The sequence below is a fragment of the Rhinichthys klamathensis genome, unplaced genomic scaffold (genome assembly GCF_029890125.1).
Source record: "Rhinichthys klamathensis goyatoka isolate OS25496 unplaced genomic scaffold, OSU_Roscu_1.1 h1tg000150l_1, whole genome shotgun sequence".
In the NCBI taxonomy this organism is placed as follows: domain Eukaryota; kingdom Metazoa; phylum Chordata; class Actinopteri; order Cypriniformes; family Leuciscidae; genus Rhinichthys; species Rhinichthys klamathensis.
In genome coordinates, this window is record NW_026606685.1 from 1,124,264 (window position 1) to 1,140,877 (window position 16,614).

Below are 16,614 nucleotides of genomic sequence, written 5' to 3' on the forward strand. Positions count from 1 at the left end.
CACATGTTTAACCTCTACACCTCTGGCACATTTTCATAAGCTCGTAAGCAAGTGCGTCAATTCCACCTCATACCTGGAGTAATGAAGTTGTATTCTGCTTTCTTGGGTGGTGGTACCTCCTCCACTGCTGCGTTTTGAGGTTCAGAAGTGTCTTGAGGGGTCAGAGGGGCATGAACGCGGTTTTCTGGGGGCAGACCTTTCTCCATAAACAGATGCACCACCTAGACAACAAGAATATAGTTTAAAATACCCGGTTAAACGTTGAGAGAAGAGAAGTCCTCTAGGGGGCGCAGCGTTCTCACCTGCCCAGTATATCTCAACATCTCTACCGCCTGTTTGTGAGACGCTCCGTCAAGGCTCTTCCCGTTCACAGCCATGACACGATCCCCTTTAGGACACAGAATAAACACACACGTTTACTAACAGGCTTGTAACGTTTGGGAATCTTTGAAGAAACAAACAGGTCACCTTTTACCCACAAAAAATATTTCAAATGTTATTATAATAAACATTTATTTGTATAACACTTCTCATACATGGAATGCAGCTCAAAGTGCTTCACAACTATAAAAACTAGTATTTTCAATACAATTTCACACACTATAAATACAAAATATTTGAAACAATTTTAAAAGATTCACAAGGTAAAAAAAAAGAGATTGGCAATACAATTTCACACTATCTATATAAAAACACTCAAAAGCAACTATAAAAGGATCACAAAATAAATTAAACACATAAAACACAATATTGCTACACAAAAAGATGTTTTAACATACCTTTTAAAAATATGAATGCTAGTAGTCGCTTTCACTTTAAATTTTTGGAGCATAGTGGCTAAAAGAAGTACCACCGGATCATCAAGATTTACTGTATACTGAGCCAAAACACCAGCACTTGAGGATCTTAAACTACCATTTGGAACATATCTAGACAGTAATATAAAGGTGCCATATTATGCGGTGTTTTATAAACTAATAAAGGAATCTTAAAATCAATCCTTTGGGGAACTGGCAACTAAAGTAATTCCATTAAAACTGGTGTAATATGCTCTCTCCTTTTTAGTTTCATTAGTACTCCGGCTGCTGCATTTTGTATCAAGTGTAGCTTAGCTATACAACCCTTAGGCAAGCCAGAATACATAATCATTAAAAATAAAAAAAATCTGTCACTTGATTAATATAGGACTTAAGACTCAAGTCACATTATTATATCATTACTTTATATTATAACATATTATATTATATTTAAATAGAAAAAAAAAATTTTTAGCACCAAACAAATTTCTTTTGCATTGTGATATCTCAGTAAATTGTAACAGTAATGAAAATCATTCTGTCTGGACAATTTTTTAAAATAAAATTTGCATAAATTAAATTCAGTACAAAAAGTAATAACATGATGTATACTTGCAACTGTCCTTAAATAATCTTTATTTTTTCCAATATACACTACTGTTCAAAAGTTTGGGATTGGTAAGATTTTTTTTTTAAAAGATTTTTTGTAATAAGTCTCTTCCAAGGCTGCATGTATTTGTTAAAAAAAAAAAAAAAAAAAACAGTAATACTATGAAATATTATGATTTAAAACAACTGTTTCCTATTTGAATAATTTCAAAAAGTTGTTTATTCTTGTGATGGCAAAGCTGAATTTTCAGCACTTTTTTCAACAAATTCTTTGATAGATAGAAAATTCAAAAGAACAGCATGTATTAGAAATATAAATCTTTTGTAACATTATAAATGTCTTTACTATCACTTTTGATCAATTTAATGAATGATTGTATTAATTTCTTTAAAAAAAATATTTAAACAGTAGTGTATGTATAGTTTTAATATATATATATATATATATAAATCCTTTTTACCTTTCTTTATCCTCCCATCCAGATCAGCTGCTCCTTTAGGAATGACTGCTTTGACGTATATCCCTCCATGCCTCAATGTTGTGTTTGATCCACCCTGATACAGACAAACATGTTAATATAGCCATACACAAAGGCATCATGGGTAAAAAGTGCCTATGTTCTGTCTTAGGATCTAAGAGTGTATTAAGCAATCAATTGGACATGCTCAATTTATATTTATAAGATATACCCACCCTAACAATCATAAAGTAAACCAATTGATTTCTTAAGTTGATGATTAATGAATTTCATTGCAGTGTTTTGAAACAGACTTTTAAAAAAAAATCATTTCAATCATTAAAAGTCTATGTAACAAAAGCTGCATGCTTTAAAAAGCATCACTGTAAAAATCACACCGTAGACAAGCAAATGCAAATCCATGCAGGCATTAGTGCGTCTCCGTCAGAAACAAAATACAACTGAAAATGTCTTGGCTGTGCGTGTTTCTACACTTTGCTGTACCTACTGTTTTTCGGTTTTACCGTTTTGTGAAGGAGCAAAGTCAAATGCCTGTAAAAATCTGCATGCAAAGAGCCAAATCTACTTTCCCAAAACTGAAGCCAAGCGAGGAGCTTCAAAAAGGAGCGAGGGCTAAGGGTACAAAAACACCACACACACACACAAAGTAAGTAAAGGGGAAACAAAGGAGAAAAAAAAAGAGAGAGCGGAAACCTTTCCGAACAGTACCGTGACACTAATGCCCAGACTGCTGTCTATTTTGGACAGCTCAATGTCAAATAGATCTCCAGGCTGGAGGCTATTGACGTCTGGGCTACTAGCACTTAAAGTCTCCGTGACGATGTTGGGAGAAACCCCCTGTAAACAGAGAAGAGCTGGGTAAATACAAGGCCGTGCACAGCCGTATTCATGCAAGGGTCAAAGGTTAATGGAGTTGACATGCACAACTGCATTGCATTTACATTCAGAAATGCAATTGGTCAGAAAGAGAGCGAGGGACGGTCACAAGCAGTTAGAACCTTTTTATTGGTATTTCACACATTTGCGTGGCTCTGAAGTGTAGCTAAATACTAAGTATTAACCTTAAATGGTGATATTAGCTTTTAAGGGAACTTCCAAGAAATGTGGAACTGATATACCTGAATTTCAATATGTGAAACACTGTGTACTATCCAGGAGCGACAAGTGAACTTTTGATCTAAGCAGCCTTTATGGCGATGATCGATAGAACATTTAGTCAGTCATCTGGTTGTGCATTTTAGCCCTGCCCACACTGAAATCTCATTGGTCCAAAACCCTGTTGCCATGTAGCTTTGAGTGGTTGTTAACACATTGATATGCATTTGCTAAAATGGTTAATAACAAATCAAAAGTTTGGGGTCAGCAAGACATTTTTAAAGAAATAAATACTTTTCTTCAGAAATTGATCAGACGAGACAGTGAGGACATTTGTAATGTTTCAAAAGATTTCCAATAAATGTTGTTCTTTTGAAATTTCGATTTATCGAAGAATCCTGAAAAAAATGATATTCAGCAATGATAATAATACAAAATGTTACCTGAGCAGCAAGTCAGCATATTTGAATGATTTCTGAAGGATCATGTGACACTGAAGACTAAAGTAATGATGCTGAAAATTCAGCTTTGCCAAGACAGAAATAAATACAATTTTGAAATATATTCAAAAAGAATACAATTTAAATTGTAATAATATTCCACAATATTACTATATTTTTTATCAAGTATATGCAGTCTTGGTGAGCATTGATAAAATCTTGCTGACCCCAAACTTAAGTACCGGTACCTCCTTCAATGCAATGAATTTGGTAACATCCCCTATACTAGAACGACCAATAGTTTTAGGGACGTTTTCTTTAGCAAGTGAGTGGCACTTGATGATTTCACTTGATGATGAAACATGTTGATTTCATTGATTTAAACCTGTCAAACGGCCATGGTTAGAACATGGTGTAAATGTGAAATATGTTTGAAAATCTCAAATTATGTTCTACATTTGATTAAGGGAAAATCCGCTGGCATGTAGGGAACTCCAAGGAGAGATGCAATGAGTGAACGAGAACTGTCCTATTATAAAAAAAAAAAGCAATTTAATATTTGTTGTGAGGTTTAAACACTGAAGTAACATCTTAAAAAGCACACGTCAAAGTTCATATCAAACAGATGCTGACTAGAATCTCGATAGGAAGCCTTGAGGGCTGAGTCAAAGTTCATTCAAATCACTACAGAGACTGATTCTACCTTTTTAGTCTTTTGTTTCTCTTGGCTACTTGAGTGTGTGTCTTCGTCCATGTCGGAATCCCCTCTGTCTGAGTATTCCAGCTCTTTAGGAACATCTGGCACTTTAGGTTTTCTGGTTTTAGGGGGCAAAGCTGGTGGAGTAGCTCCAACAGAGGGTTTACTGTCAGCTGTCAGTGACTGCGCTGCCACGGGACCCTCGGTGGGAATGTTGCGATGGAATCCATTGAGGTTTGTTTGCAGGAGGCCGGCGCTCTCTGTCCTGGAGTCCTGCGAACTGACGCTGCCCTGTCGAACGGACTGAGGCGGAGACGTTTTGCTGGAGATAAGAGGCGGGCTGGGGGAGGGTGTATGATCTTCAGAGGAAGAATCGACATCATCTTCCTGATTTTGAGAGGCTGATTTAAAGTGATGGATTCCTGAATGAGAGTCTAGCAGAAGGGGAAAAGAGGCTTGTTTATGGTCCTGTCATCAAGCCTTCAGAAAAACCTTTTCTCAGAATGATTCTACATTTATATTCGTTCTTCCATAATGTCCACACGCATCCATTACCTGGAAACAGTCTCTCTTTAGGTTGAGAGACCACCAGTGTGACATCATCAGGGGTGCTCTGCAGAATCTCCACCACAGTGTCATGTGACAGGTCTTCCAGACTGACATCATTCATGCTCAACAGCCTGTCACCTGCAGGAACAGACAAAAATGTGGAGTTAACAACCTTACACTGAACAAATAAAAATGTTCTATCGATCATCGCCATAAAGGCTGCTTAGATCAAAACTTCACTTGGCGCTCCTGGATAGTACACAGTTTTTCACATATTGAAATTCAGGTATATCAGTTCCACATTTCTTGGAAGTTCCCTTAAAAGGACTAAAATGTGATGCTTTCAATCAGAAAATTCAAACTACTTCTAAATATAGAAACAAGATCACTCCTCTTTCCACTTTGATACCTGGTTTCAGACACCCGTTGATATCTGCTGGTCCCCCCGGTGTGATGGAGCTGATGAGGGAGCCCAGGTCCTGACGGCCAGAATTCTCTCCGCCTACGACCTGAAAGCCTGGTGAGCGACACAAACGCACACTTCATTCAACTATGTCTCACAGACAAAAAAAAAAAAAAAAAAAGAGGCTGCGTGTTCCGGCGCGTCAGTGGCGCGTTATTCAGATGCTATTTTAAAGGTGCCCTAGAATGTTTTTTTTATTATTTTATAATGTTTCCTGGGTTACCCTTATAATGTTAGTATGTTTTTTAGATAAAAAATAATCATAATTTAGAAATAACTGGCATTTTTCCTAGCCTGCTTTTAGCCTCTGATTTGAACACTCTGTTTGAAGGGGCGTGTCTGCTGTGGGATTCAGTGTAACCGCGGCCACTGCTGTGATTGGCTGACATGCTTGCATATGAAATAGCAACGCATTACATGTGAAACTCTCTCCCGAATACTTTTACTACTGCTATTATACGTTTTTACTATAACAGCTATCGAGATTAACGAATCGTGAGATGTTTTTAAAGTATTTAGATCTATTCCCATCACATAAAATGTTGCCGTGATGAGCATTGAGCAGATGACAGTGTGTTGATCGCGAGAATGAAGATCTTATCATTGCAAAGCAGTTTCTGCACTCTCTAAAGCTTTCCCCAATGCAAACACGATGATGTAAATACAGTAAGAGCTTCGTTGTGCAGTAACGTGCGTCATTGATTTCATAACGAGTTTGGCAAGTGTCCAGATAAACTCGCGCTGTGTGGAAAGATTGTTCTTTGATCGCTTTCTGTATATAATTTGTTCACAATTTAAATACGATTATTTTCATCCTACTAAAAGAAACGATGTGAAGCTGATATTTTAGTCACTGGCTTGACTTACTGATGCATAAACAGTATTGAACGATTTTGAGAGAAAGATTACCTGTCTGAACTTGAACAATTACACATCAGAAAGTGTTGCTTGGTGGCTCGATCCGAGGCCAGCTCTGTATTGGCCCAAGTTGAGGAAACAGTCGGTGAAATGTTTGGAAATTTCCAGAGAAAATAAAATTAACCCATTGTTTCTTCAGAGGCTCAGATGAAGGAACTAAAAAATACTTTTGTGTTCATGTGTACATCCACACTGAGCAACTGCCATGCTTCGGCTGCGCAGTTCCGCCTGGCATTGAGGGCTGGCATTATGCAAATATTTGGAGGCGTACATATTAATGATCCCGACTATTGCGTCACAGTCGGTATTGTGTGGAGAACCGACCGTTTTTCAGGGGTGTTTTTCATAAACGTGAATTAAATGAGAACGCGAAAACAGTCCAGTTTGAGATTCACTCTATGTCATGTCCATGCACTGAACTCTTGTTATTTGACTATACCAAGGTAAATTCAATTTTGAATTATAGGTCACCTTTAAGGGCGCATGCTTGGCCATAATGTAGTGTGTGCACAATGCACATACACTTTGCTTCTCTCATACACACAGACGCAGCAGTTCCAATTTTTGCAAACCATACATAATTACAAGGAAAAATATTACCACACGAGGGAAATCATTGTGGTGTCCATGAAGATGTGAAAAAAATTGGCATAAATCTAGCTTACACATTTACTCAAATTATGATACGCCTGTTTAACCGAAGCTAATTTGGGTGGGTTTCTCCCATGCCCATACAATGTCACTTCTCTGTCTTTTACGGCCCTGGCGAGAACCTCGGTCTCATTGGCTGTGAACCGCTTCCTTGTGCCTGGCAAATCCGCCATTATAATAGCAATCCACCATGGAACAAGCGCGCCTGCTTTTAAAGGGAATGTGAGATGACGATCTGATTGGTTTATTGCACGTAACGCCCAACCCACACCTATGAGTAATGTAGCTACTTCAGACCAACCCATTTTACATTTGCGTCCCGAAGATCCGCCCACAAAGTTACTTGCGTTTGGCGTTTGATACTTGCGTTTCAGATCGTTAAAATAGGGCCCTAAATGCATTTCTCCTATCAGTGATAGACAACCTCTCATTTAGGCTAAATCCTGATAAGATATTTCAGTGCAAGTCCCCATCTGAGGTGGATGTAAAACAGCACATTTCCCTCCCGGAATGGGATTCATTAATCACTGTGTGAGAGGTGAGGACTGCCAGACCTCTGCACTCTATCACACTATAGTCACGTGTGTGTGTGTGTGTGTGTGTGTGTGTGTGTGTGTGTGTGTGTGTGTGGCCTGGTAAACCCTACATTATGGGGACAAAATGTACCCACAAAGATGGTAATATCTGAAATCCTTGTCCTTGTGGGGACATATTTTGGTCACCATGAGGAAAACCGCTTTTAAATCATACAGACTGATGTTTTTTTAAAAATGTACAGATGCGGAACGTTTTCTGTAATGTGTAAGTTTAGGGGGAGGGTTAGGGTAAGGGGATAGAATACACAGTTTGTACAGTATAAAATTGTCTATGAAAAGTCTTCATGAAACCTCAATGTGTGTGTGTGTGTGTGTGTGTGTGTGTGTGTGTGTGTGTGTGTGTGTGTGTGTGTGTGTGTGTGTGTGTGTGTGTGTGTGTGTGTGTGTGCAGCATTTCTGTGTCAAAGGAGCTCCATTCTGACTGGATGTGTGAACCCATCTCTCACCCAGTCCATACTTAACGTCTTTCTTCAGATTAACGGTCTGTATCTCTCGCTCTGGGGAGGGTAAGGCATGCACCTTCTTCTTCAGGGAGTCTGTGGGTGGGAAATAACAGAGGGGGAAGAGGTTTAGGTTTTAAAACAGTGTGTGTCCATTTACACACAAACACACTTTGAGAACTAACAACCAGTGTTATTAAGGTTAGTTCAGAGAGAACAATCAAAAAGACCTATTCACAACTGTACATTTTCTAAATAAAAAAAAAACATTTTATATATAAACATATATATAAAATTGAGCATCCTGCAACAGTCTCTATTTTATATATAGTATACATATACTGTATGTAAAACTTGTTTATTGTATATAAAGTATCAAAAAGCTAAGTATAAAAAGTCTTAAATGCATGCATAGCTTTCCATAAGCTGGGCTAATCTTTCATAACTAGGGTCTTGGTGCTAAGGGACAACATTATGTTTGGCCCAACTCTGATGTGCTATACTAACAGCCGTGGCCAGCAACTCATACTCGAGGACGAGGGAGATTAGCCCACACTACGGCCATATATCAGAGCTGCTAAAAACACTCGGCTTAGCGAAACAGTGCATCTGAGCCAGAGAAAGACGGCAATAAAACTTGAGCCAAGTGTGTGCGAGAGAGGAAAGTGCATAACAAAAGATGTTCTCCATGCCATGTAAAACACCAGAGAAAACAGCAATCCGGAGCATGTTGGATTTGGCAAGTTCTCATCAGACTTTGGGATTCTAAACTCTGATTAAACAGACGCCGTTGTCAATGTGTGGCAAACTACTGTTATTATTGACATTAAAATCAGGACTGTTTTCATTCAGTAAAAGTTCACTGCAATTTAAGCAGATGTTTGTGTTTCAGGGCCAGAGAGGACATGACATTTACTAGCAGCTTTCAGGACTTACTAAATTTGACAATTGAAAAGAAACAGATTACAGGCAGGAAAAAAACTACATAGAGCTGTGTTGTGCTCCACAAAGCTAAACGAAACACAGATTTTATATCGTACCAGTGATTCCTATGGAGGCGGCCGGAGTCGAGGGCACTCCCGAGCTGTGCATGCTCACACCTGCGGAATATTAAAAACAGGTCAAGGTACTAGACCGTCATAACTACATAATTAAATACATGTATTCAAGGGGATGTATTTTGTATTATGTGACACTAAAGACTGGAGTAATGATGCTGAAAATACAACTTTGCATCATAGGAATAAATTACATTTTAAAATGTATTCAAATTGAAAACAGTTCTTTTAAACTGTTATAATATTACTGTTTTTGGTGGGCATAAGAGACTTCTTTCAAAAACATTTTAAAAAATAAAACTGCCACAAATCTTTTAAATAGTAGTGTAGCTACAATGCAACACAGTAATGCTAATTAGGGGCCAAGCACAGAATGTGCGGCGGCACCTATTGTATCCGTTGGCGTTCCTATTATTATTCTTCTTCTTCCGCCATTGGAGTCTATGGCAGCCCATAGAACCGCTTGCGGGAAAGTTATGAAATTTGGTACACTGATATAAGACAGTCTGAAAAGTCTTCATAGCAAATTTGGAGTCTCCAACTCAATCCCTCTAGCGCCACCAACTGTCCAAAGTTTCACTCATGTTTATGCTAAAAACTTTTGATCCATAATGGCTAGAATCACCATTCCTTTGTCCTCTTATTCCTTGGCTCAAACCGATTCGAATGCATCATATGACGTCATTTTCCGTCATGGAAATATGACCGCCATTTTGAATTGTCCAAAAAACCTACTTTTGCGAACTCGTCCTAGACGGTTTGTCCGATTTGCACCAAAATTGAACCAGATCATCTCCAGACCATGCCAACAAAAAGTTATGGAATTCAGGTTGATTCGTCAAACCGTTCTCGAATGCCGCGCAAATTAATTTTACGTACCGCTAGCAAAAACAGTCATAAGGCTGTATCTCCGCAACGCTTTACCGCATTCAGACCAAACTTGGTACATGTCATCACAAGCATGACCTGAGGCTACATGCTGCGTTTCGGCGCAGCGCCACCTACTGGTCCGGATATATGAAAAATGGCTATTTTTGCTCATAACTTCTGAACGGTTTGTCCAAAAATCATAAAAGTGGTCTCATTAGATTCAGGGCGTCATGCCGAGTCGACTGATATCCAAATTTCCCAGATCGGCCATTTTGGCTGTCGGACATTTTGAATTATGTGCAAAAATGCTGTATTTTTTGAACGCATTAACGAATTGTTACGAAACTCGGTAAGGGTCATCAGTACGATGCCCTGAAGGAGCCTGAGAAGTTTCGAAACAGCGCCACCTAGTGGTGAATTTTTTTTCAAATGCTTATAACTTTGGGTGTGGTCGACTTATTTTCACGGGAGTCATCTTTTTGAGTTCCTGAATCGTTGCCGAGTCAAACAATACCAAACATGCTGGGTTTCGTCTTACGGTTTGTGTAGCGTTGCGATTCAGCGCGCAAAAAACATTTGGCTATATCTTCAAAACCGCTTGTCCGATCGAGACGAAACCACCGTCAGAAGTTTGGAAACATAAATCGTTAGCTATACACCAATGCCCAAATGCGAAAATATTGATAGTAAGGGATAGTAAAATTCAAACAAAGTCATGTGTCAGTCATTTTTTACGTGTTTTTTCATATAAATGTCTATAACTCTGAAGCGAATTGAGATATTTTCACCAAAATTGACACACATATGTATGTCTTCAGTCACTCTGAGGACACATAAAAAAAAATTGTGGGACTGAGCCTCTTGGTGGCGCTATAATAGAACAAAACATGAAATTCCCATTGACTTCAATAGAGTTTTGTGAAATAAAATGCTAAACAAATGCATTGCTGTAACATTATGAAACTCAGAATTTGCCAACAACACCATCCTTTGAAGGTACTCAAAAGATTTCGAGATAGCGCCACCAGTTGGTCATAAGTTATAATTAAATTTCCAAAAATGCTAATAACTTTTGAAAAAATAAACTTATTGCAATGACACTGGTCTTAATATATTCCTTGGGTCATGCCGAGAACATAGATACCAAGTGTGACGTATTTGGACGAACTTCCTGTCTGCCATCTTTATTTACTTTCAAAACCTTCTTTTTCGAACTTCTTCTAGACCGTTCGTCCGATTTTCACCAAAATCGAATCATATCATCTCCAGACCATGCCGACTAAAAGTTATGGATTTCGTGACGATAGATGAAACCGTTTTTGTATACCGCAGCAGCAAAGTTGAGGCACGCTGCCAAAATGACTATTAAGTCTTTAACTCTGCAGTGCCTTGACATTTTGACACCAAACTTTGCATGTGTCATTGTCACCTCACTCTGACCACATCACATCGATTTCGTAACTGCGCCACCTATTGGTCGAAAGTGATAATCCATTAAATCATCTTAAACGTTACTGTATATATGATTTTTTAGCCATTTGCCCAAAATTCTCTTAAAATGTCTTTAATTGCTCCTTGCTGCAGTTGATCTGCAACTCCCACCTATGATGCCGCTTCTTGCGCTTGGCCCCGGTAATGGCTGCTTGCAGCTATATTTAATTATTATAACTATTAATAAAATAAAGTGCTTATTGAAGATTGGTGTCTTATATTGTCATTTAAAAACAATAATAATGATTTTATCATGGTTAAAGATAACACGAAACAGTCTTAGCATTTTACATGCATGTGTTTTCACTGGGAATTGATTGAATCATGGAGTTACATGCCATAATAGAGAGGTTGATGGGTTTTTTATGTCACCCAAAAAGGAAAATTTCTTTCTTTGGATTATTGTGCACCAAATTGTCTTTGCACAATAGAACCAGGAACATGCATGAAGAAAGTAAATAGGGTGACCTTTGCTGTCATGTTGCCCAAAATCAATAATTTGCCATGGTAAAATCCCTTTTTTATATAAAGGCTCGCATTATTCTCTGACATGATATATAATGATGAATGTAAAGGCACATCAATTCAGACTGTAACCTCTTTATAGCATCTATTCTACATGCGGAGGAAGATGTTGAGAGGATTTGGGCTGCTGCTCTCTCTGATCTGACAGCGGATGACGGGATGAAATGGAGAGGTAAAATGAAAAGATCAGTGAGAGAACCGAGGGAGAGAGCTGTTAAAAAGATAAAACGAAAGAGGCAGACAGCCTCTGACTCCACCGAGAGACGCAGAGAGAAAAAAATTCCACCCACTATCCTGACAGACCATCAGAAGAGAGACTACAAAGTAAGGAAGTGAGAGATGGCGAAATAAAAGTTCAAAAGCAGAAAGACATGTTCTTTGAGGGTGATGAGCCTTTTTCCAGGCAGGTGCAAGTGGAGATAGGAGAGAAGCAACTGGTCGCGTCTCATTGTCCTCACCTACGACATACGCCTGTCCCGTGTCCTCACAGGAGGAAGAGTCAGACTCTTTCTTTAAGCTTTTGGGGCTCCAGCGGGGACTGCCATCAACCGTGGAGCTGAACAAACTGGGAATAAAGTAAAAGAAAATCAGTGCAAAGGCAATTACATCCAGTGGAATAAATGCAGTTATTTTCATTTTCTGATCAATTCATAATATCGCCAGAGAGTGAAACTGCATATGATATTTATAAAATGAAATTACACACACGTTACAGTCATAAAGATGTACGTGATCACAATCACCTAAATCAAGACTTCACCCACAAGAGCACTGTTCCTGTGAGCATGCATTACACCACTGAGTGTAAAATATTACAATTATCTTCACAGGACTATAATATGGTTGCAAACATGTGCGAACAGGGTTTTAAGAATATCAGTCTCACAGGCACAGAGACTGTCTGTCTCCCTTGAGAGCTGATTAATGCCGTTGGCCCCAGGCAGCTCAGCGGCAAGCTGACACAGCAACACACAAATGCAGAAAAGGAGAGTGCGACAGGCGGAAAGACATTCGGAAAAAAACTGCAGATGAGCAGGAGTGTGAAACAGGTGTATAACAAACTGAAAGAAGCAGAGAGGGAGAGTGAGACGAGTATAAAGACGTAAGATAAACCACAGTAGGCAAGGAAAATGACACTGTTTTGAGACATAAGACAAACTACAGTAGATTAGGAGAGTGAAACGGGTGTAAAGACATTGTAAATTGAGTAAAAAAAATGGTGGGTGAGATGAGTTATCTATTAGACTTTACAAATCAAATTGTACAAGATTAGGTGAGTGAGACAGGAGTAAAGACATTATTTACAAGACAACTACAATTGATTAGCAGAATGAGAAGGGTGTAAAGATATCATAAAACAAAGCTAGAGAGTGAGACGGGTGTAAAACACTGTAAAGCAAAAACACAGCAGAAGAGGAGAGTGAGACAGGTGTGAGGCAATAAGACAAACTGAATCATATCAGGAGAGTGAGACGGGTACAAAGACATCAAAAAACAATCTTCAGCAGAGAGTGAGAGTGAGACAGGTGCAAAAACCTTATCAGATAAACTACAGGAGAGTCAGACAAGCGTAAAGTAGTTACAAGACAAACTACAACCAAGGAGGAGAAGGAGACTGGTGTGTAATATAATAACTGCCAAACAGGAGAGCGATACGAGTGTGAAGACATAAGCAGGAGATTGAGAAAGTTTTAAAGACATAAGAGAAACCATGTCAGAGTTAGAGAGCAAGACGGGTATATAAAGGTATTGTAATATATATATATATATATATATATATATATATATATATATATATATATATATATATATATATATATATATATATTTAGAGAAGGAGAGTGAGACGGGTATAAAGGAATTAAAAGGCACACAATGCTAATCAAGAGTGTAACAAAGGTGTGAAACATAAAACAAACTGCAACTAAGCAGAAGAACCGGAGAGTGAGACGGATACAAAAACATTGTAAAATGGGTGTAAGATGAGTTATCCTCTATTAGACATCACATAAGGTGTACATGAGTAGGAGAGTGAGACAAGGGTACAGAGACATTATTTTCAAGACAAGTTACAATTGATCAGGAGAAGGAGACGGGTGTAAAACAAAGCATAGCAAAGCAGCAGACATCATCAGACAAACTGCAGGTGAGCAAGATGAGTGTAAAAACATTCAACTATCTATGAGACAGCCGGTGAACAAGACAAGATTGCAACCATCATTTGTTTTGTAAATGTATGTTTGCATGTGTCGCTCACCTTTCCTGCTGTCTGGCGACAGAGATGGAGTCCGTGTCGGAGCTTGCACGCTGGTGTGATGATGCAAGCACTTGTGATCGGGCCATGCCGCTCTGTGATTGGCTACTGAAAGGCATCATCCGGTGCTCTGGCGACTCGGGCAGCTGACCCAGGTTATGATGGGAACGACTCATCATCCTGGGGTTGGAGCTGCTGAACCCCGGATAGGGCAGTTCTGATGGGACAGAGAGCCGACCCGATAAACTCTTGCTGACGGACATATCAGAGTAGGACATCCTCTTGTAGAGATCGGGGTCAGTGCTGGGGGAAAGACTAACTGCACCCATCCCATCAGAGTACTGCAGACTGCTCAGAGGAGAGTTCTCTGCAGGGAAGAAACAACAGAAGATGGTGAAGAACATGCAGAGTGCAACAGTTAAAGCCATGATTCAGCTTGCATGCAATTTTTGGCTTCTACACAGCCAAGAAAGGTTCTACATTATGGCTTGTATTATTGACCCTATAGTTTATTTTCAACCCTGAAACCCTGAGTTTAATGCCAGTTCTTGAAGAGCAAATTGAGGAGGATGGGCCATTTGGAACACTTTCTTATTTTCCAAAGGTCTCTTATTTCAAAGGAACTTTTCCTTGCTATTTTCTTGTTTTGTTTAATCATTCGGAGTTCAACCCTAAAAGTCTGCCTAAAGTTTTTTTTATTTTTTTATTGCAAATATTTCAGAATGCCAAAAGTAAATATTGAAATAAATATCAGAAGTCATCTTGTGACAGTGTTTAAAATGACGCGGTCGTCTTCTAAATTCTTAAACAGAAAAGGATTTGTTTAATATCATAAAAGTAAAAGGTTGGGGTTGGTAAGATTTTTTAGGGTTTTTTTTAAAGATCAATTTAATGCCTTCTTGCTGAATAAAAGTATTTAATCAATTAAAAATAAATAAATATTACTGACCAGCACTATGAGTACCACACAAAAATATAATTAAGAAATCAATGATCAATTTATTAATCAAAAACAGAAATGATTCAAATCACAAAAAAATAATAATAAATCACAAAATCATGTTTAAAAAGGTAAATAAATAAATAATAACATTTGACTAAATTGAATACACTTAAAAGCAAATGTTTAAATCGCATTAAAAAGCACTCGCCATTTGCTTTTCCTAATCCATTTGCCAATAGAGTTAAAAAAGCCATTGGACAGTTCACAAATGGGAGCAGCCAATAAATGCATCAACTGAAAAAAGTTATTCACGATCTAAACTATTAATTTTATAAAATGTATGTGGAAATATTGTGTGGAAACTATGGAATATCAGCCTTTCTTGCAGACAAATACACAATTTGAATCTATATTTACAGCTACATAAAGAGTATTAAATAAAAAATTTAATAAATGTTTGCTTTCTGCTTCCATTTTTGTTTGCTCTTTCCTTCTTTCTCACCCAGGTCCTGCAGTTCTTGGTTGTTCTGTCTGGCTTTCATGTGCAGGTGGAATTTGTACTGGGCCGAGCACTGGTGCAGCAGATACTGGCAGGTCTTCTGACTGTCTGTCTGAAACAGATGTTTGATCCCATCCGAAGTGTTCTGCAAGCAAATCTTCTTTTTCTGCCATAGAGAAACACATGAACACACCAAATAAATGATTCCGTGTCAAACAGCCAGAAGCTGAACTTCATCAGCTTATCTTCTGGGAACTCCAACACGGCTGTGTGCTTTCCACCAAACGTACACATGCACATTTAAACATCTTACCGTGAAAGAGATCTTCTTGGTATCCCTCCAGGGGAACCTTAGCACAGGGGTTCGATTTCCATTCAGGACCTCGAAGATGAGGACACCCTTCGAGTAAATGCCCAGCATGATGCCAGTCAGGGATCTCTTCTCAGGAAGCACACGATGGAAGTGAACTCCATATTCCGGCAGTCTCTGGCACACCTTTAAATTAGAGAGAAATGACGAGACCTATCTAATCACAAGCAGACTACAACAACAGCTTTTAGGAGAAGAAATCGAGCACAATCAAAACAAGTCAGTTTATTCACAATTATGGACTTGACTGTACTTATCTCGTAAAAAAAAACTAAAAACAATTCATGTCTGTGAATGAGTACAACCAGGCTCCAAGAACAACTTTTGGTCTGGCTGTAATCAAAAGTATTTGAGGGAAAACAGATTGCAGCAATCTATGTTTATTCCAGTCAATTACAGAAGTTTGGCCAATCAGGAAGCTCTGCCTAGAATCACTCTGCAGGACTGATGCGTTTTATTTAGTTCCTGACCTTGAGGAACTCCAGCTCGGCCTCCTGCTCTGAAGCGTTGAAGTACGAGCTGTGAAGTTTGGGTAGCTCTTCTTTAACGGTGGTCTGATCGATCTTGTCCAGAACCGAAGCGGGGAGGTAGTGTTCCGACCGGAAATATGTCTTTCCGTGGAGCTGATGGAACATGAAGGAGAAAACATGTAATGAACACTCTTAAATATAAAGATTTCAAAAGGGCGATGCAATAGAAGCACCATTTTTTCCTGAAAAAATGCAATGGAAAGGTTCCAAAGGTTCTTCATGGAACCATTGATGCCAATAAGAACCTTCATTTTTGAGAGTTAATATAATGTTCAGATGGTCAAAACAATCTGCTTTAAAATCTTATTTAAGATTCCTGTTTTAAATCACATTTTTTGTT

At 38.6% G+C, this 16,614-nt stretch overlaps 1 protein-coding gene across 5 annotated transcripts in view; it reads right to left on the bottom strand.

Annotated features, from left to right (window-relative positions):
• Nucleotides 1-16,614, bottom strand: part of ptpn13 (protein tyrosine phosphatase non-receptor type 13) — an 87,152-nt gene that overhangs the window by 17,584 nt on the left and 52,954 nt on the right. Inside the window, exons 15-28 of one of the 5 annotated variants that reach the window (XM_056258277.1) lie at nucleotides 16,215-16,367; nucleotides 15,688-15,870; nucleotides 15,378-15,540; nucleotides 13,936-14,299; nucleotides 12,137-12,243; nucleotides 8,775-8,834; nucleotides 7,741-7,830; nucleotides 5,076-5,183; nucleotides 4,673-4,804; nucleotides 4,124-4,551; nucleotides 2,594-2,722; nucleotides 1,868-1,961; nucleotides 303-388; nucleotides 74-221 (exon numbers count right to left, since the gene is read on the bottom strand). In XM_056258277.1, coding sequence (XP_056114252.1) covers nucleotides 74-221; nucleotides 303-388; nucleotides 1,868-1,961; nucleotides 2,594-2,722; nucleotides 4,124-4,551; nucleotides 4,673-4,804; nucleotides 5,076-5,183; nucleotides 7,741-7,830; nucleotides 8,775-8,834; nucleotides 12,137-12,243; nucleotides 13,936-14,299; nucleotides 15,378-15,540; nucleotides 15,688-15,870; nucleotides 16,215-16,367 — 2,245 coding nt within the window. Of the gene's footprint in view, nucleotides 1-73; nucleotides 222-302; nucleotides 389-1,867; nucleotides 1,962-2,578; nucleotides 2,723-4,123; nucleotides 4,552-4,672; nucleotides 4,805-5,075; nucleotides 5,184-7,740; nucleotides 7,831-8,774; nucleotides 8,835-12,136; nucleotides 12,244-13,935; nucleotides 14,300-15,377; nucleotides 15,541-15,687; nucleotides 15,871-16,214; nucleotides 16,368-16,614 lie in introns of all 5 variants that reach the window. The other 4 variants (XM_056258276.1, XM_056258280.1, XM_056258278.1 and 1 more) reach the window with 4 other exon arrangements.